The sequence below is a fragment of the Contarinia nasturtii genome, unplaced genomic scaffold, assembly GCF_009176525.2.
Source record: "Contarinia nasturtii isolate CC-2019 unplaced genomic scaffold, AAFC_CNas_1.1 Cnas_scaffold_129, whole genome shotgun sequence".
Lineage (NCBI taxonomy): Eukaryota > Metazoa > Arthropoda > Insecta > Diptera > Cecidomyiidae > Contarinia > Contarinia nasturtii.
Genome location: NW_022197486.1, coordinates 3,245,513 through 3,264,069, shown reverse-complemented (window position 1 = coordinate 3,264,069; position 18,557 = coordinate 3,245,513). Strand labels below are relative to the sequence as shown.

The window sequence follows — 18,557 nt, the reverse complement described above, 5'->3', positions numbered from 1 at the left end:
ATATATAACGAGCATTCGATTTTTTTTTGTTCCTCTTTTTTTCCGTTCATCGTATTTTTTGTTGGCCTTCCTTTTCTTGTTTCTTGCTACATATTCAAAATTACATCCTTTATTAAGCACAGAAAGGATATAAGTATAGAGCATACATAAAATGTCTGATATCCTGTCGAACCGAAATGTATCAGCTAGCACAACGCAAAATTACGAACTGTGAATGGCTGAAGGGAACAACGGTATTATGATTGTCTCTATAATTTTTTCGTTCTTTTGTTGTACGTTGTTGCTTGCGTTGTTCGTCTTTCTTCACTTGAACTTATTATTGTAATGAACTTGACATTAACGTTAATAAATCTCCTTTGGATTGCGGAGCTAAGCTCAATCTTCTTTCAACAAGAAAATACTGTTTGTGTGTGTGTATTGGCGCGGATGGTATATTTCAACAAATAATTTATGTGCAAGAAATAGATGGATGGCACATTCCTATACTCTCACGCACTTCAGCGTATTCTTCGTTTTTCATCATCCGCTCATGTTCTTAGAATTAAGTCAGGCTGTCACACAAAATGACTTTTCCTCTTTTCCAAATCTCAATCCCAAAAATTCAATTCCAAAACCGAGAACGAGCGTGTCATCAATAAATCGTATTTTGTGTAACTTTTTGCTGAGCTTTTCAATAACTTGGCTACACAATTTCCCAAATCAAATTTATGCATACTTTTTTTTTGTATTCGGTGTGAGTGTGAGTGTGAGTGTGTGTGCTCGCGCGTTGAACTGTATATCATTTGTGCGTTTTCAACATTGAGTTATTATTTATCTTTTTTGGCACCAGTACACACAAAAAAATATGCGGTCTTAACAAATGAAGATGGAGTTTGTAATATTATTTGTTCTTCTTTATTGAAATCTTCTTATGAAATCAAATAATATTTGTTAAGCAAAAAATAATTTGATATTTTCGACGTAAATGTTTTACAATTACGAATTGGTACTCGTACACGGTTAATTCGATGTTTGATTTTCATGCTCATGCGTGTGCGATCAAATTTACTATGAATGCGGTAAATTCCAACACAAAATTATAAAAATCATGAAAATATGACCGCACACTACTTAATAACCGCATCTTCATTTGATTTGACCGCATATTTTGTGTGTATTTACGAGAATTCTTAATCATCACCTCGTTGTTATGGTCACTAATACTGTAATTTTGAAATTATGTTCAAGATCTCATTTTCGGCCACATGAATTTTATTTGAATTTATGACAGAGTGGCTCGTTGATACACTTACTCGTCTAATAAATGAAAAAAAAAACTCGAAAATAAATTCATGAAAAGCAAGAAGCGTTCGGTTCAGCAAAATAGACAGAAACTTGTGGAAATGTTGGGCAAAAGAGCATATATGACATATTCGAACCACACGAATTCCTTATCACCTTCTATTTAACGCACACCATGAATACAAAAAGTTTTTATAGGAGAAAAATGTGAAATTATGTTGATTTAGGACCGAATGGAATTTAAATCATCCACCACATCGATTCAGGACCGAGCAAAAAAACTGTTTTTTTCCTTTTTTTTCGAAACCCCAACTGCTCCATTATAATCATGTTTACTCAACTTATCTTTTTGTTTTTCATGTTTGCTAGGTTAACACTTAATGGCAAACTCAAATATCACTACCGAGAGCTTTTTTGCATTCCATATCCACATACATAGTTCATAAGTGGTGTTCGGAGTTTTTCCAATAGACTCTGGTATTTCGATAAATATTCAAATTACCCGAGTCATAATTAAATTGCCTCAGTGCCATCATCATCATTATTGTCGTCGTCGTCGATGCCATTATCATTGTTGTTGTTGTCGTTGCCGATACAAGGAAACCGAATGTGAAGGGCGTACAATACGTCAAAATCTCGGCTCACAACTCTTCAATAGAATTTGAGAAATTGTCAAACTGATTTACTTTACTTTCGTCTCTCTCTCTCGCTTCACCTCACTTCTTCTCTGTTAATCGTTTGTCGGTTTCAGTATTGTTACGTTCATTTCGTCACTATCATCATCGAACGTATGGCATTGCGATTTTCCAACGTGCAAGAACATAAAATATAACGGTACACAAGAGCACACAAATGACAACACAGAATAAAGAGTGAAAGAGAAACAAATAATAAGAACAATAACAAAAAAAGAGATGAGTAAAGAAAGAACAGCGACAACAGCTTTTATTTCTCTTTTTGTTCGATCAGAGAGCGAGTTGTGCTTTGCATTTCTAAAAAAAAAGAGTACTCGCTCGACGCAACGCATGAATCGTCAAAATTTACATTTTAATGCTGCAGGATAACTCCTACCTCATGCAAATTTATCGAACACACACTCCAGTGTAATAGCTCGAACTGATCTGACATAAACTGTGAGCTGTGTTGAAAGCTTGTCGCATAATTGCAAATTTGTGGTTTATGTGGTGTCACCACACACTCTCTATCTCGTTTACGGCCCTTTGATCCAAAAGCCAACTAAGCGAAACGACAGCAACGTGAGCAATAACAAAAAATAATAATATAACAAATCCCTCGAATAATAAACGCAATGTAATCAACATATTTTGAGGTTTACCTCTTTTTTGGTGATGGACAAAACCATTAAATTGATCGAATAACACATATTTTTGTTGTTTCAATGGTCGGATATTCAGTGGTAATTACAACGGATTCGACGAAAAGAACCCATTTGTACTGAAGTTATTGATTATTCTGTAAATTGGATGCGATCGCACCATTTGATTTATTAGTCACACACAACAAAAAAAAATTATCATTCCGACGAGAAAAATGAACCGAGTTGTCGGTTCAACCGACAATCACTCGTACATACCGATTATTCAAATTCTACCGTATTTGCAAACATTTTCTCAAATTCAGTACATCAACAACGAATGCAAATTATTCAAAAGCAGTCGAGTGTAAATAATAAATATTTCGTTTTCTTTCTTCTTTTTTTCTCCAATTTTTTTCTTCTCTCCTTTCATGTGTATTCGATTCCTCGTTTCGGACAAATTAGAATGCAGAATGAACTCTCCATGAATTTGATTATACCGCATCCGAGTAAAGCATGATTTAAGCCTTGAGCCGCGAACATAAGTAAAGAGCAGAACAGATATATAATAACCAAACAAAAGGGGAAAAAAGCAGCAGCAGCAACAGCAACAACCACAACAAATGCCAATTGGAATAGAACCAATTGAAAAGTCAGTGAATCACATCATCAAGAGTTTATACAGACGTAAACAAAAGCTTCGGAGATAAAGTCATAGTGAGCGAGAGTGGGTAAGAGGGGGACAGAAAGAGCAATAAAGTCATATCACCCAAAGCAAGTTTATTTATCGGAATTGTGCGTAGGCCAATACGAATACAATTACATTAATATGATGGCAAAACATTTAAGACGACGGTTGAGTTTGCAACCTTCATTTATGAAGGATGACAATGCCGATGATAAACCGAAGCGTGATAAGTGAGTAAATCATAATTGTTTCGTTGTGCATTAGGGTGCATCGATTTTTTGTTTTCGTTTTTATCTAATAAATGTACAAAAAAGATTCATAGCCGTCAGTCGTATTTTAATGCTCAGTTACTCTGTAATAGCTGAGCAATCATTTTACATGAGCTTCTCAAATTGCTCATCCAAATATACTCAGTTGTCGCAGAGATGCTGAACATTCAAACAGAAATCACTACAGCTGTCGAGTCGGTTTTCAAGTAGTCCAAAAATAGAAAAATTTCATTTTCATTTTTTACAAGCGTTCAGAAAGACATACATTTATGCGAGCGATTGAACGATGCTTGCATCATTTGATGCACATCGATTGTGCTGTCGCCATACATTCGGATCTTCGGCAGCGCACGAAGAGCTCCGAACGCACAGCGAAAGCACTAACGATGCGCATCAAATGATGCAAGCATCATTCAATTGCTCGCATAAATGTATGTCTTTCTGAACGCTTGATTTTTTACAACATTTTGATTGAACAGTTTAATCATCTTTAACCAAAATGTTAGTTACGTTTTTTGACTCCGGTCAAAATTAATCATATATCCAAACCGAATGAATTGTTTTTTTTTTTAATATCGTAGAAGATAAATGCACCCTATGTATACTATGTGTGTGTGTATGTGTCTGTAAATAGTGTGTTATGAGTGAATAGGAGAGTTTATTATTTTTCAAACCATTCATTTTTTCTTATCTATGGTGCACGGCATAGACCAATTGCTTTTGCGATAAAACAAATACAAAATAAAGAAAATTTATTTCATTGTCTATCTTCGCCTCTTTCTCTCATTCGGTCCTTCTCTCTCGATTTTTTTTTCGTAACAGTAGATCTTAAGTCTGCTCACATTTCCAGTTAATTTCATAGAAATTCTTCAAATTATCCATTCCGGCGTACATTCACTTTTGCGATTTTCCATCGTTCGGTTTTTGTTTATGTTTGATTGAACAATGGTTGGCTATGAACCTAGGAATATTTCATAGAGAAAAAGTGGGAGTTGAATAAAATGGTAAAATGGAAATCGAAATGGAAATGATCTTGCATATTTTGATGCATGCCAAGAGCGATTCCAATGAAAGTCAACAACAAAATTTCCAACTTTCGAATGAAATGCGAAATAATTTATTGAATAGAGTGAGAGAGAGAGAGAGAGAGAGAGAGAGCGCGCAAGGAATGTATATGCCTTGAAATGATGTGAATAAATTGAAATAAAAATTTTCTTTCTCTGTAGATTTGATCGTCATGAAATCGATGCGGCCATTATTGAGAGCGCGGCCAAACGTGAAGAGCCATATCGAATTGTTGTGCTGGGACCAGAAAAGGTCGGTAAAACTGCATTGATATGTCGATTTTTGGAGAAAGACTTTCCGCTAAAGCACAGAGCAACCAGTGAACAAACCAATTTTGGCACATACGCTTTGGCCGGAGTCAAAGTGAAACTAGAAATTTTAGATACATCTGGAAGGAATGAGGTTTGTATACATGTAATACGAAACGTAATTAGGACTATTAATTTTAGATTTTATCTTGGTTTGCGATACTGTATTGCACAGTGCGACACCGCATATTTGCACAATGTGCCACGATGTGTTTATACAGAGTGGTGTCTTTGGTTTCTTTTAGTCTGTTCATTTTTTTCCTTTTATGTTTGTTGATTTGTGGTTTGGCATTAATAGTAACGCAAAGCATTGTGCGCGTTGCATTTGATTTAAAATGCATTCACACCATAGAGATGCAAGTGTGTGTGTGTGTGTATGCAGGATACAGCGAGACGAGTGAATTTAAAGTGCAACATAAAAACGAAGAGAAGATGAAAAAAACGATGTGTTTTAAATCATGACATTATGGTGGTATGGTGCGATGTGATGCGACATATCAGGACACTAAGCCAAGGACGTAGCAAACATAAAATTTTACACTTACATTTTATTGAATTTATCAAATTTATTGAATTATGAAAGTCATGTGCAGCGTATGTATCTAAAACGGGAAATCTAATTTCTGCTGAATTGGTTTCGTCTCTTTCTCGTTCTCGTTCTCACTCTATCTCATTGTCGATCTGGCTCGTTGCACGCATATCGCATTCTTTTTATATATACACATACATATTCATATATATTTTCTTTTTTCCTTTATTTTTCGTTTTCAATTGGCGTGTGAAAAATGTCTCGGAAACAAAACAGTTTCCAGCGATGCGCAATTTATCATTGCAGCGTGGAGATGCTTTTATATTAGTCTATGATATTACTAACACCGAAACATTCGAAGAAGTGCGTCGAATACGAGATGATATTCATAAAGTGAGGCAAACAAATAACGTACCAATTGTGGTGGTCGGGAACAAGATCGATTTGATTGATTCCGAAACAAAAAAGGTAAGCTTTTTCACAAAATATGACGAACAGTGTTTACTATTCATTTCAAGCCAACCCAATTCAACCCAACTCGACAATTTCGTTTTCGTTCGTGTTTTTTCCACTGTAAAATGTTATTGTTTGCTCAGCATTTATGTGCTCTCTACTTTTGTTTCGTTCTTCGCTCGTTAAGAGGATTGTCGAGTGATGGGACAATGATACGGCTCGATTCAAACTTACTTTCGTTTAAAGTTTTACACGAGACGATACACTATGTTTTTAGTGTCAGTCGTTTTATATTGCAATCAAAATCAAAGTTTTTAATCTGGTCGTGTGTGTGTGTTATTTCTATATTACATTCATTTTATATATGATTTTTCGATGCAGGATTGCACAACGGAATCAGTTGTAAGCGTGGACTGGGAAAATGGTTTTGTTGAAGCATCGGCCAAGGAGAATGAGAACGTAAACCAGGTACATACTTGTTTCTTTCTCTCCTTCTCTCTCTGTGTCATAAATGCCGATTTGAATCCATCATTTGCAAATTTCCAATCGATTTATTTGAAAATGAAAACCCAATTCCCTTTTGATTTCTTCTTTCAATACTTTATGTACATACACATACACACACACAAAACAATAGATTTTCAAGGAGCTTTTACTTCAAGCAAAACTTGCATACAAACTTAGTCCAACGATACGAAAAAACAATCGTCGTCAATCGTTGCCGCCGAATCAAATGGGATCCGGTTCATCGATGCATAGTCAACCGGGTAGCTGTCCACCATCGACCGTTCATGTACCTTCACCATTGCAGCTACAACATTTGCAACAAATACAGGCTCGCAGCTCAAGAGGCAAGCGTAATTCATGCATTTTATCTTAAGAACATGTGCAATCAAACAAAAACAAGAAAAAAATGAGGAAGAAAAAGTTATATGTCAACATGTTTTAATACATGATCAGTCTAGGTTTTTATATTTGCATTGACGAAGCAAGTACTTTAAGATCGAATCAAAGACATTACATTTTCAATCCAACAGAACCAAGTGGAGTACACATTTTCATATCGTCGCCCACACGAAATACCAAATCATTTCATTTTATCTGGTTTCAAGATCATCATTTTTCCACACATCTCCTCAATACTCTTGAGTAAACACAACATATGAATTGCGCATTCTTATCGAGTCCTCAATAATATTGTCTCTTTCCTTCTCCGTTTTTTTGCTCAAATCATTTCCTCAAGCAATATCAAACATTTCCGTTGAATATTTTGGCCTTTTGAATGAAATATTATTACTCGATTCGCTCATCACTCTCACTCATTACTCATTCTCAGTGCACAACAACAAATTGATATATTAATAACTGAATAGTATTGTTGTGAATGCGTTTGAGTTTAAGCACAATTTTGCCTCAACCTTTGTACCAAAAGAAAACCGATTTACCATTGCCCTTAATTACATCTATCAATAAATGGAATTCAATACATCTATATAAGCGTGTATATGCGCTTTTAACTTTCCTTCATCGACAATAAAATACGAATGAATGGCAAATAATTCGCTTATTATTTTCAAATTTCAATTATAAAACTTGGAATGCGAATGCAATTGAGCGTGAGTGAGAAATTATTAAGACTTTGAGAACGTGGTTTCTATTTATTCAACTTTTCTTATATTATACAATGTATTTTTCACTCTTACCAGATCACTATCGATCTCTAATTCTATCTCTGTCGTCTTTTTACTATACTATATGAAAACCTAAGAAGAAGAAAGAAAAAAACAAATTTAAAATCGTGTATGGCATGCTCTAGTTGTGTAGGTGGATATCGTTCTTTGAGAATGTTCTCCTTTTCAAAGAAATCAATAAGGATTCTATTGCAGTTAAAAACAATGTTGTGCTGAGAAAAGGAAATAATATACAAAATGGTAATATACTCACATGGAAAATCTGTGTAGATTGAGATTTAAGGCGTGAAGCGCTTTTGCTTTGAACGTCAAATCAAATCGAACCAGAACAACAACAAAAGAAAACCATCAACTAGTTGATTGATGAAAAGATTTAAAATTTATTTATATTTACATATAGAAATTATTTATTGAATGAAAAGAAATACATAAATGGCATAAACATATTGTATACAACAACAACAAAAAAAAACACCAAGCACCTTGAGGTTAAGAGATTGTAAATCGTTCAAACATGAATGAAGTGATGAAACAAAATTTCGCTTTGATTATTTCGAAAAAATGCCAACGGCGAGAATTAAAAACACCGTTGCTCTTGACCATTAAGCACAATGAATTTTCGAGTGTGCTATGTGAATTGAAATTTAATCAAATTTATATGCACAACACATTCACACGCATACCGAAAAATGCATTTGAAGAAATGTTTTCAGCACTATATTTCAAAAACGCCCTTGCTGTATTTCGAAGCAGAAGTGTGTTTGATACCATATTTCTAATCTTTGAATAAAAACAAACCAATAAAAAAAACATTGAATATCTTAAAACTGATAAATGTACTTAGTATTGGAAGATAATAATCGTAAGCAGAGAAAAAAAATCGATGTTCTTCAGTGTTCAAGACATAAAACAATTCAAAAATGAAACAGAGAGAATGAAACAGTGTGAGCCGATATGGAAATAACATAAGCAAATCTTATCTTTATCGTACTATAGTCTAAACAAAACAAAAATATAAATGTCATGATTATATACATAATTTCCATAATAAGCAAAAAAAACTTGTCTTTAATTGCAACCAAAAAAAAAAATTATAATAATTCACATTGCCGATATCGGGCTGTTAATAGTCAACAACCGAATCGATATGAAAATGGTGCCATTCAACAAAGCTATTTATTATTATATAAACGTTATACATTTCTGTTTAGCGAAAAACTAATATTTGAAACTGTCGTTGTGCCCAAAAACTAACCGAACACTTCCTAAAAGAACACTTAAGCTTTATTAATGGACCTTTCGGATATATACATAGAGAGAGCAAGAGAGGCAAGAGTGATGGGAAAATTAAACGAGCAAGCGAGAGAACCAATGAATGAAATAAAAGAAAAAAAAATATTATGTCATTGTAAGAGAATCCTTTCTATCGTGTAACATCATAAATATGCGCGACGATGTTCAGGTTTACTCTCACATGCCATAAAATTTGTATCCATATTTCATGGAAAAATGTTCTTCTTGTCATCTATCACCGTAGCGATTAATCAAATAATCTCCAAAAAAACCAGAACAAAATAATAAGAATAATAAATAACTAACATCAACGGCAGCATCGAACAAACACGCACATTTCAAGCATCAACAAGATGATGAATACACAACTGTTGCGAATAGATTGGAAGTGGTGCGTAGATTGGAGAGGCGCGAACGAATTATTCTCGAATCGGACGCTTTTTCAGCATCGAAAAACCATAATCTCTTCATTTCAACACAAAACGGCTCATACGTTAATGCCCAACAACATCAACATACACACTTAACACTTTTTGGGAATGAATGTACATGCACATGCTACACATGTGCATGGCTTTTGTATTTGATATGAGAGTAATCGATTGTGTTGGGCTCGATGATAAATATACACAAATTTATTTTGTTTCGTATTTTATGTAAAATAATATATTATATGGACAATATCGTAATTTATAAAATGTTGCGATCCATGCCAATATCTAAATTTAGACATCTCTATTTACTAATTATATTTTTATTAAAGAAAATAAACAACAAACTTTTCTAATTTTGAAAGTCCAACACACATAATCAAAATTAAAACTAATTCAAAACATATTTAAAAAAAATAACCAAACAAAAAAGTTCATTATTTAAATACAGCTTTGGCATTAAAATGATTATTCAAAATGTTAACAATGACTGAATCGTAATGGAATTAATTAGCAACCAAATTTAATCATTTTATTCATAAATCAACACACCAATACCGCCCTTCTTAAGACCTCCCTCCCAAAACAAAAAAAAAAAAAAAAATATTTGAAATAAATGAAACATTTCGCCCAATAAAATTACTGTTATGACAATCTGACAAAATAACATAAAAATATATAGTTGATATTAATTTAAACCAGAAACTATATTGAACTAACTGGTCCGCTGAGCTGACAATACGTTAGCCAGCCAAATGGGGTAAAACAATAGAAGTGATTCATGATTATAGCAAAAACGTCTATTGTTTTAGCCCATTTTGTTGGCTAACGTACTGTCAGCTCAGCGGACCAGTTAGTTCAATGTATTGTCTGATTTTAAACAGTGCAAACATGGGATTCAATATTATATTTGTTATATACATAGGCATAGAAGCTGTATGGATTTATCTTATAAGATGGATGTAAATGTGTTAGAGAAAACTATAAAAAAATAATGTAATTTTATCAGAGATGACCGATGACGAGGCCAACCATAATAAAATAACAATGCTGATGATGATGACGACGAAAAAATCAAGGCTTTTTTATTCAATTTATTTTGCGCAAACAAAACCTACTTTGCAAAAAAAAAGGATGACCTTAAAATGGAATGTACATCAATGAAAAAACCGCTGCAATTTTTTTTTCACTTTTCTGGGAATCATTTGGGTTTGCTTTATTCACAACAATGTAAGTCGGTTAACCGTACAAAAATTTGAATTATTTATTATTTTATAAACATTTACTTTGGGAACTTACTTATATACGTTTTATTGAATAATTTTTTTTTTAATTTCATTTTCATTTTAAATTGAATAGTTAACGATCTAAAATTGAACAAAAAGAAAAAAAGAAAATGTGAACATTATGAATCATTTGGAAAAATTCTTCTTTTTTTTGGTCAAATGTTCATTTGGCTCGCTTTGATGTGAATGCCGAACCATTCAAAAGGCTATTGTCACCGAATAGTGAGCCCATGGTACCAAATCCATTTTGTGTGGCCGCTGCTGTTGCTGCGAATGCATTTGTGCTACCTGATGTCATGCCCAAAGTACTCGTAATTCCTGTTGACGAATTTGTAAATTTGATGATATTTCTAATGGCTTAAAATCTAAACACATCAACGTGTGCGAACGTCTATGCACGGATCTATACACATGAACGTTGGCGTGCGTGTGTGTGTATATATATATGTGTGTAAGTGTGCTTAACACAGCAATGAAATCCCTACTACCGTGCTAGATGATGTCGACACGAGTGGACGGATTTTTAAATTTATTTGAACGACGCGATGTTACTATACTTGTCCATTACAACGTACATGCAACAGAAGAAACACACAGTCCATGACCACTGGCTAGTGGACATAAACGATTTGAACCGTCAATGTGAACTAGATCAAGTATAGAACTTTACATAGGATCATATACGATGAATATGGATTACACAGTCTGTTTAAAAATACCATCACCAATGTCGACACCATTTGACATCAAAATTTTGACAGTAAAAATATGTGTTATTGTTGTTGTCGTTTCATTGCTGTGGTGCTTAAAATGCTTTATTTTTCACTAATTTCGGTCTCAGAATTTTTGTGTGGAAAATTCTTTTCGATCGGATGTAAAACTGCGAAACATACCGTATGGATCAGTGCGAAACGATGAGAATGGTGTTGGTCCGGAGAATGGTGGACCGCAGGCAACATTTGGTATGATTGCACGGCATCCAGATGCAATTTGTTGTATAATTGGTTGTGATCCATCTGCTGTACTGCTGTTGCCACCATCATAAATACTTTCAACCATCACCTTATCACGGCCCCGATGTTTCATCAAGTTTAAAAATTGTTCATGTTGAATTTCAACCGTTCGATGTGTTTCTTGTAACCGACCGGCCAACGCAACAAAACATTCGTGTATTTGCTGTAGGCCTTTTTTCAAATCGTCAGCCGTAAATGTTTGTGGATTGGTTAATGAACGTATATGCGTTTCGGTCAATTCAAGTTGTTTACGAATGGTTAACATATCTGATTCGAATTTTTGTACCATTTCCATAAAATATTGAAGTGGTGCTGTATTCTCAAATTGTAAACCGGCTGGTGTTTCGTGTGTTCGTTGCGCAATTTCAGCCTCTTGACGTGCTTTATTTGTTTCGGCACGCAATTGCTTGATTGCAGCAAAATTTGTTTCAACATTCGAATGGATTTCGGCCAATGCCCAATTTAACGTATCTAATTCAGTGTTCACATTTGTTATTTTACGTGATGATGCACGCACTATATCTGAGCTTATCGTTTTCTGTTGATTGGTGTATGCTTTTAACGAATCAACGGTTGCAATTATTTCCTGTGGCAATTGATTCTCCTTCACTTTCGAACTATCCGTTTGGCCTTCAATCGTTTTTGGTTGGGCCGCATTTATATCGATGCCACCCAAACCGATTTTTTGCGTACTACTATTATACAGGTGTGCGTGGAGAAGAAGAAGAAGAGAAAAAAACACCAATGTCATAAATTATGAATTACATCAAAATGGAAGTTTAATGGATTGGATCGAATGATGATGATGATTGGTTTTTTCCCCTACCTGTTCGATACCGTTGCTGTGGTTGTTGTTGTCGTTAAACCAAAAGCATTTCCAATTGTTTTATTCGCTGTTAGCGATGTGTTAGCAGTGTTCGCACCAAAAGCACCAAATGTTGGAGCAGTTTGTTGTGTTGTTGTTGCGGCCGTTGATGCTCCGAATGACAAACCAAGCGATGGTGCACTATTGATATTGTGGCGATTTTAATGAAGATTGTTAAATTTTATAAGTGATTACATGAATATTGGAATATTAAATGCGAACATAAAAATAAATCAATCAATATATAGATTGGAACATAAAATTGAATCGATGCTGCACTTCATTGAAATAAAAATTTAGCATTTCCACATTTAATCATTTTAATTCGATCAATTTCGTAAATGTACCTTGTGGTTGATGTTGCTCCAAGACCAAAACTAAATGCTGGTGCGGCGGCTGTTGATGTTGTCGTCTGTGCCCCATACGGTGGTGCACTTGTACCAAACGTTAAAGTACTGGTTGTATTTGGTGTTGCGGTGATTTGTGCCGCTGTTTTTGGGGCCGCTGGTGTTGAAAATCCAAATGATGGCGCCGCCGCTTGAGCAAATGATGGCGCCGCCGGTTGTTGTTGAGCTGGAGTTGAAGCGCCAAAAGCAAAACCGCTACTCGCTGCTGCTGTTGTTTGTGGCTGTCCAAATGTGAAAGAAGACATTGTGCGCACTAAAAAAAAATTTCGGTTACAAACTAAATACACAAAAAATATATAACGATGAGTGGTTGTTATGACTGATTAACAAAAAAATATTCTTTGATTCAAAATTTATCGGAACAATCGTATTTGCACAATGTAACGAAATTGAAATCAGTCTTATAATATTTTGCTTCAGTCACACACGCGACTGAGCTGTCATTGATAGAAGAAGAACGTCTAAATCAAAAGCAAACGACGTTAAATTTGCCGGAAAAATTTGAAATTAAAAATTTATTTCAATCGAAACGGACGTAAAATTCATTAAACGAAACCGATTTTTCGAAATGATTGACATTTTTATTTATTTTCGCCGTGAAAAATATATAATATATAGAAAAATATGAATGAAATACAATATTTTGCATCAAAAAATATCAATGTTGAATATGTGAATAGGCGTTAAGTTGCAGCTTATGATTAAATGTCAAGCAGATGGATGGTCGCAACGTTATGTTGTTTATGAAAGTGTTAGTTTGACATATTCTCGCATTTTAACAAAAAAAAATATAAAAAATTTCATGAAAAACGGAGAATCGAATCGAAAACATAAATAAGAAGTAAGCGGAAAGATTTGCCAAAGAAGTGATATCGAAAACGACCGCATACAAAACATCACTTTATCCGATACATATATATTTATTTATATTTCCAAAGAATGGATTTAGCTGCTGCACAAAGATCTTCTTAACTCAAACGACTAACCAAACATCAAAACACTTTCAATCGGCTCGAATGCGCTGAGCGCCACTTCATCAATGTGATCAAGAAACTATGCACATTATCAAAACATATTCCAATTACTGAATAACTATGTAAGTTTAATGAAATCCCACAGGAAAATGTGTGACAAATAATGAAAATAAAGGGAAACAAGCAGATAGAGAGAGAGAGAGCAACATTTCTGACTAGTGGACTGTTATTTCACCCATAGATTTAGCAATTTCAATCATGATACTCAAACACGCTGACATCATTCGGGTGGCAATCAATAACGGTCGGCAGCTGTATATCATTCGAGAGTATCACAATATTGTTCGGAAAGGCGTAAGTTCTGTTCATCTTTTGCTGTATAACTAATAAAAAAATTCCCTTCACTAATTACTTTGAGTTGGTGTGTGTATTCTATGCATTTGCTCAAAAAAAAAAAAATTGTTTGCATTTTTCTTAGTATCATGAAATGACCTATTTTTATATGTTGAATATATCATGACTTGACATTTCATATGTTATTATCGAAAATTGGTTTGTTTTTGTTTTGTCATCATAGTAAACATTCATCAAATTCACGCAATAAATTAATGAAATAATTTTGCTAATTAATTTGGTTCTTACAGATTCCGACCAAATCTTATTACCGCAATGACCTTGTTAAACCAATATTTGGCGAACTACTTTCGAAAACCAACAGAAGATTCGATTCGATATATGGTCATTTGCGACGTTTCTCGACAACACAAATTCATGGCTGTAATAAAAATGACGCTCAAAAGGTAAAACTAATACTATTTTCATGAATTTTTTTTAATTGAATTTTCATTGATTTCAATCTTCTTTTTTTACGAAATAGAATTCAACGACAATTCTGAAATCGAAAGATTCGAGTGATGCAAATAAATCATCATCGACACCAGACAGACCACTTAACAAACAAGATAATAAAAATGATAGTGCAGTCAAAAAGAGTCCACATGAATTAACCACCAAAGCGGGAAAATTAATTGTTTCGGTCGTTGAAGATATGAAAAAGGAACCAAACAAAGCATTAATAAATTTACAACCAAATCAATTGGAGTCACAGTCACCAACCGAAAAGTCTATTGAATTGCTCACAAAGAAAGGAGCACTTCTTGTGCATGCAACCACAAAAGATAATAAACTTGAGCACATTGTACTGGAACAAATAACAAAGAAAAATGAGAAATCATCAAAATCATCGTTGACGGGTGATAGTGCAACGGCCAAGCCGTTAAGAAGAGAACGTGTTGATTTTAGTCGATCATCGCTTGAACGAAATTTTATAACGCCAGCTCGTGCAATATCCGATTTTCTACTGAAAATGTCCGATTTGGAATCGTTGCCGAAAACGAAACGACGTTCACCGTATGAACAAGAGCCACCGATCATTGTCTATTGGCGCAAAGATGTCGAAGCCAAATCAATCGAAGTATGGGGCTCACGTGAAAATCTATTGCGCGAATGTTTAAAACGGGAAATCGAACGAAAACAACATCAACAGAGTAAGAAGCCAACTTAAATTGCCAAATTAAATTAGAAGAAAAAATTATTCGATTTTTTTTTTCAGATATTTTCACGGTTAAACGGCGGCTCAGAGATTATCGCCGAGAAATGGATCAAAGAACTACCGTTAGCATTGAATCGGGTCTGAGGAGCCGATCGGGTCGTGTAGTTGTAACCGCTATTGTAATGTACGATTTATCACTGTTCTGAGTTTTTCGCTTTTTCATTTCAATATCTCGCAATAATAACTGGTGTTGTTATATTTTCTCTACAGAAATGCACTAAATTTTGTATTTAAATTGTGTGCATGGTTTTATACCGGATCGCATAGTATGTTTGCTGAATGTATACATTCATTTGCTGATACAACAAATCAAATAATTTTAGCGTATGGAATTCATAAGTCGACACAGGTATATTACATTTTGTTTGTTTTGCATTGCTGCAGTTCAATTAATTGTTGTTGAATTTTGCATAGACCGCTGATCCTGATCATCCATATGGTTATACAAATATGAAATATGTATCGTCGTTGATATCGGGTGTTGGTATATTTTGTGTTGGCACTGGTTTATCATTTTATCACGGTATTATGGGTTTGCTAACACCCGTACCGTTGGAAGATTTCTTTTGGGCATTTTGCATTTTGGGCGGTTCGCTATTGTCCGAAGGTGCCACACTCATGGTTGCTACGAATTCGATTCGTCAATCGGCCAAATCGGCGAATGTTTCGTTTCGAGAATATGTGATGCGCGGAGAAGATCCATCTGTAAATGTAGTATTATTTGAAGATGCTGCCGCTGTGGCTAGCGTTATACTTGCTGCTACCTGCATGGGACTATCAACTTATACACAATCATCAACACCAGATGCGATCGGTTCATTACTAGTCGGATGCATGCTTGGCGGTGTCGCTTCATTCATCATTTCAACAAATGTTCAAGCACTTGTTGGACGGTTAGCGAAATTTTTCTATCAATTCCGACGTAGTCTTGATGTTCAATGCAGAAACAAACGGGATTTTAGTAAAATCGAAATTCAAAAATATTCGCACATAAAACCCATTATGCATGAACATAGTAAAATTCAAACGAATTTGTTTTCGAAACATCTTGAATGCCGTTTAAATCATTTTCATGTCTCATTAAATAGGTCAATACCGGCAGAACAATTGGACAAAATCAATGCTGAACTTGAGAAAGACATTATGATCAGAGCAATTCATGATGTGAAAGGAATCGATATGGGAAGTTCGTTAGTACGATATAAGGTAGGGATCTTATGATTTAAAAAAAAACCAACATTTTTTTGAGTGTTATTCGCCATTTTCAGGCTGAACTCGATTTCGATGGCAGAGAGCTAACTAGATATTATTTAGAAAAGCAGGACTTAAACCAACTTCTTCAGGTAAGAATACCGAAATCATAGAAGATTCCGTTTAAATCTAAACCACAAAATTGCATTTTTAGGAAGTAAAAACGTTTGAAACGGTCGACGAGCTGGAAACATTTCTTTTAAAGCACGGCGAAAATATTGTTGATCTAATGGGTGGCGAAATCGATCGAATTGAAATCAAATTAAGGGTAAACACAACATGCACAAATCATAAATATAAAAATAAACAAATAAATTATCCGATTTTTCTTTTTGCAGAAAAAGTTCCCGGAAGTTAGACATTGTGATCTAGAAATTTTGTAAACACACCGTTTTGCTACGACATGATTGAACGATGTGTTTAGTTGCCAATGGAACGTCACGCTTATTTCAATCATAGACAATTGTTTTTTTAATTTTGAATTGAGTATTACTGCTGCTTCCTTCCAACAAATTATTTGTTCATTTTGAATTCGATTGCAGAAAAGGCCAGCAATCATTTCGTTCTTTTAATTTATTTCCAAATTAAATGCTGACTTGAATTTTTCCAAATAAATCTATGGTTAAACGTGTTTTATTCAATAAAATAAATACTCACTAATGTTAACTAACAAGATAGATTTTTATTCATTAAATGGTAAGTATTTTTTTTCATATGATTTTATGTGTGGTTGACGTTTCATTAAATATGCATTCGATTTAGTCGACTTTGTTTGGGATACATTTTTTATCTATATTCTGGCAACGATTAACGATTACGATCTAAGCTGGACCGCCACGATTGATGTACTCGATTTCTACTGCGTCTAATGGTTTTCTACGATACCGGTTTGGCAATTGCCAATCTTCAATTGTTGGTAAGCTAATTGCCTGCGAAAAGAAACAATTTCATGGTCAAATGATTTTCTGTTCGTTTTAAATTTGTCAACATCAATTTTGATCGGTGATTTTTCTCGTATACACACACACAAATGAAATAAACATACCGCAGCTGATGATGCCGATTTCTTCAATCCATCAATACTCAACGTTCCACTACGTGCAGCCAACGCTTCTTCTTCACGTTGACGTCGAAATTTTATCAATGGAATCCGTTTGGCAGCCGTTTGTCGAAGCACCGATACCAAAACCATTTTTTATTTCTATTTCGTGGTTGACCGTTCGAATTAAATTTAAACAAATTACAATACTAGTCCTGTCCGAATCAGCCCTATAAAAAATACAATAAACATTTGATTATTTCGACAAATACTATGCTCCGCCCAAGAATCAGTCAAAGGGCTGATTTGTTTATATTTCGTTTTTTTTTTTGTTTTTTGTTTTTTTACGATAAGGATTATTTTCTTTTTCCAAAACTCACTTTGCGCCTCGTTACATAAATATCGACGGAGTGTGTATGACTTATGACAAATCGTTTGACATTTGCCATTGAGCATAAAAACCAATGAATGTGTAGATAGCGCCACTTTTGGTGTGAATTTCAAATGTAAATTCATATGTACGTAAAAGTAATAATTCAAATTTATGTTATTTTTGGCGAAAGATGTGGAAAAGACGATTTTTAATTGTTAAAAATTGATTTAAAAAAGTTGAATTGAAAAAAATAATAATTCAATTTTAAAACTGAGAAATGTGCAAATTTATAGAATTGTAAAATGAAAGAATATCCATTAAAAAAAGGCAAATATTTTACAGATTTTTCTTTCTTTTTATTCACTTTACTTCAGACTTTATTATTTACAATATGTTTTTTTTTTTTCATTATTT

General features: G+C 34.1%; 4 protein-coding genes across 8 annotated transcripts in view; 2 read left to right on the top strand and 2 right to left on the bottom strand.

Annotated features, from left to right (window-relative positions):
• Positions 1-10,397, top strand: part of LOC116350286 (ras-related protein Rap-1b) — a 12,283-nt gene extending 1,886 nt beyond the window's left edge. The window contains exons 2-6 of the mRNA XM_031782043.1: positions 3,062-3,514; positions 4,780-5,020; positions 5,732-5,923; positions 6,290-6,376; positions 6,546-10,397. Coding sequence (XP_031637903.1) covers positions 3,426-3,514; positions 4,780-5,020; positions 5,732-5,923; positions 6,290-6,376; positions 6,546-6,788 — 852 coding nt within the window. The 5' untranslated portion in view covers positions 3,062-3,425 and the 3' untranslated portion in view covers positions 6,789-10,397. The remainder of the gene's footprint in view (positions 1-3,061; positions 3,515-4,779; positions 5,021-5,731; positions 5,924-6,289; positions 6,377-6,545) is intronic.
• A 117-nt stretch (positions 10,398-10,514) lies between these two features.
• On the bottom strand, positions 10,515-13,342 carry LOC116350271 (nuclear pore complex protein Nup58). 2 transcript variants are annotated; one of them, XM_031782032.1, is made up of 4 exons: positions 12,835-13,342; positions 12,449-12,628; positions 11,503-12,314; positions 10,515-10,927 (listed from the first exon to the last, which is right to left on the bottom strand). In XM_031782032.1, the coding sequence occupies exons 1-4, from the start codon at positions 13,137-13,139 to the stop codon at positions 10,773-10,775; spliced, it is 1,452 nt and encodes a 483-aa protein (XP_031637892.1). In that variant the 5' UTR covers positions 13,140-13,342; the 3' UTR covers positions 10,515-10,772. The 2 variants fall into 2 exon arrangements, with proteins under 2 accessions (XP_031637892.1, XP_031637884.1); XM_031782024.1 differs by having other exon boundaries at positions 11,503-12,317; positions 12,835-13,341.
• A 275-nt stretch (positions 13,343-13,617) lies between these two features.
• Positions 13,618-17,346, top strand: LOC116350252 (zinc transporter 9-like). 3 transcript variants are annotated; one of them, XM_031782013.1, is made up of 12 exons: positions 13,618-13,735; positions 13,833-13,990; positions 14,110-14,222; positions 14,513-14,668; positions 14,746-15,415; positions 15,481-15,604; positions 15,691-15,829; positions 15,895-16,373; positions 16,569-16,686; positions 16,749-16,823; positions 16,886-16,999; positions 17,070-17,346. In XM_031782013.1, exons 3-12 carry the CDS (start codon positions 14,127-14,129, stop codon positions 17,112-17,114), a joined length of 2,016 nt encoding a protein of 671 aa, XP_031637873.1. In that variant the 5' UTR covers positions 13,618-13,735; positions 13,833-13,990; positions 14,110-14,126; the 3' UTR covers positions 17,115-17,346. The 3 variants fall into 3 exon arrangements, with proteins under 3 accessions (XP_031637873.1, XP_031637860.1, XP_031637867.1); XM_031782000.1 differs by having other exon boundaries at positions 13,632-13,990; XM_031782007.1 differs by having other exon boundaries at positions 13,632-14,222.
• Positions 17,347-17,393: 47 nt separating this feature from the next.
• On the bottom strand, positions 17,394-18,219 carry LOC116350297. Of its 2 annotated transcripts, XM_031782054.1 has the most exons (3): positions 18,151-18,219; positions 17,777-18,000; positions 17,394-17,660 (listed from the first exon to the last, which is right to left on the bottom strand). In XM_031782054.1, exons 2-3 carry the CDS (start codon positions 17,921-17,923, stop codon positions 17,553-17,555), a joined length of 255 nt encoding a protein of 84 aa, XP_031637914.1. In that variant the 5' UTR covers positions 17,924-18,000; positions 18,151-18,219; the 3' UTR covers positions 17,394-17,552. The 2 variants fall into 2 exon arrangements, with proteins under 2 accessions (XP_031637914.1, XP_031637921.1); XM_031782061.1 differs by lacking the exon at positions 18,151-18,219 and having other exon boundaries at positions 17,777-18,144.
• Between the last annotated feature and the right edge of the window lie 338 nt (positions 18,220-18,557).

Excerpts from the sequence above, each read along its gene's own strand:
- LOC116350297 (XM_031782054.1), bottom strand. The coding sequence starts at position 17,923 with ATGGTTTTGGTATCGGTGCTTCGACAAACGGCTGCCAAACGGATTCCA. Across the intron at positions 17,661-17,776 it reads AATCGGCATCATCAGCTGCG|GCAATTAGCTTACCAACAAT; the intron begins GTATGTTTATTT and ends TTCTTTTCGCAG.
- LOC116350252 (XM_031782013.1), top strand. The coding sequence starts at position 14,127 with ATGATACTCAAACACGCTGACATCATTCGGGTGGCAATCAATAACGGT. Across the intron at positions 14,669-14,745 it reads ATAAAAATGACGCTCAAAAG|AATTCAACGACAATTCTGAA; the intron begins GTAAAACTAATA and ends TTTACGAAATAG. Across the intron at positions 15,605-15,690 it reads GTTGTAACCGCTATTGTAAT|AAATGCACTAAATTTTGTAT; the intron begins GTACGATTTATC and ends TTTTCTCTACAG.
- LOC116350271 (XM_031782024.1), bottom strand. The coding sequence starts at position 13,139 with ATGTCTTCTTTCACATTTGGACAGCCACAAACAACAGCAGCAGCGAGT. Across the intron at positions 12,629-12,834 it reads GGAGCAACATCAACCACAAG|TGCACCATCGCTTGGTTTGT; the intron begins GTACATTTACGA and ends CAATATCAATAG. Across the intron at positions 12,318-12,448 it reads ACAGCAACGGTATCGAACAG|TAGTACGCAAAAAATCGGTT; the intron begins GTAGGGGAAAAA and ends CCTGTATAATAG.